Genomic DNA, 816 nt, shown 5'->3' with positions numbered 1-816 from the left:
ATGTCTTTATTGTCATATATATAAATATATTATTATTATTATTATTATTTTTTTAATCAAACAGGGACGAAATTTTCCAAACCTCATCAAATAATGGAAAATAAAACTAAGAATATTCAGAATTACTTCTTGATGAAGAGGATGATGATTAGATTAGAAGACAACATTCTCTGAAGGTTAAGCACTTCCTTTCACTGACCATTTGAGCGTTTCAGGCCCTATTCTGTACCCTATTTGTGGAAAGTGCCACTTAACTTGTAAAGCAGATGGAGCGAATGCATACTGTCCGTAAAAGTGGCTGTCATTTTCTGGGAGCTTACCTGAAAGTCAGGGTTGGGATTGGGGTAGGGCAGCCAAGCGGAGCGGGAGTTCTCCTGGTACTTGAAAGGCCCACTGAACACTTGGGTAATAGCGCTCAGATTGAAGGCGCACACTGCTGATGCGGCAATGCTGTTGCTGAGAACAGAGTCAGAAGTAGGCAGTCAGCACACACACACACAAACACACACACACACACACTTATACACCACACTTTTTTTTTTTACTGACAATCATTAAAGCATAGTGGATCATAATGTGAAAAATGGATCTGTCCATTGCTGACTGTGATACAGTTCACACACTACCAGAGAGATAACAGCAGGTAAGCAAAATAAGGGGGAAAAAAAACAAAAAAGGCAAAGGTATAGTGTTAAAATCATAGTGTCTCCACACACACACACAAAAACCCCATGCAATTAATTACAGGCTTCTGCTGACAACACAGACCACAAAAGTGAAGTCCTGCTGAAAATAATGGGTCATAAGCTGACTTTT

General features: G+C 39.3%; 1 protein-coding gene across 1 annotated transcript in view; it reads right to left on the bottom strand.

Moving 5' to 3' along the window:
* Window positions 1-816, bottom strand: part of LOC107741914 (semaphorin-5A) — a 96,338-nt gene that overhangs the window by 67,764 nt on the left and 27,758 nt on the right. The window contains exons 8-9 of the mRNA XM_016554723.1: window positions 321-456; window positions 127-128 (exon numbers count right to left, since the gene is read on the bottom strand). Coding sequence (XP_016410209.1) covers window positions 127-128; window positions 321-456 — 138 coding nt within the window. The remainder of the gene's footprint in view (window positions 1-126; window positions 129-320; window positions 457-816) is intronic.

Source organism: Sinocyclocheilus rhinocerous, unplaced genomic scaffold, assembly GCF_001515625.1.
Source record: "Sinocyclocheilus rhinocerous isolate Xijiao unplaced genomic scaffold, SAMN03320098_v1.1 scaffold100, whole genome shotgun sequence".
In the NCBI taxonomy this organism is placed as follows: Eukaryota; Metazoa; Chordata; class Actinopteri; order Cypriniformes; family Cyprinidae; genus Sinocyclocheilus; species Sinocyclocheilus rhinocerous.
The sequence above is the reverse complement of the archived record's forward strand: the minus strand, read 5'-3'. Positions and strand labels throughout refer to the sequence as shown.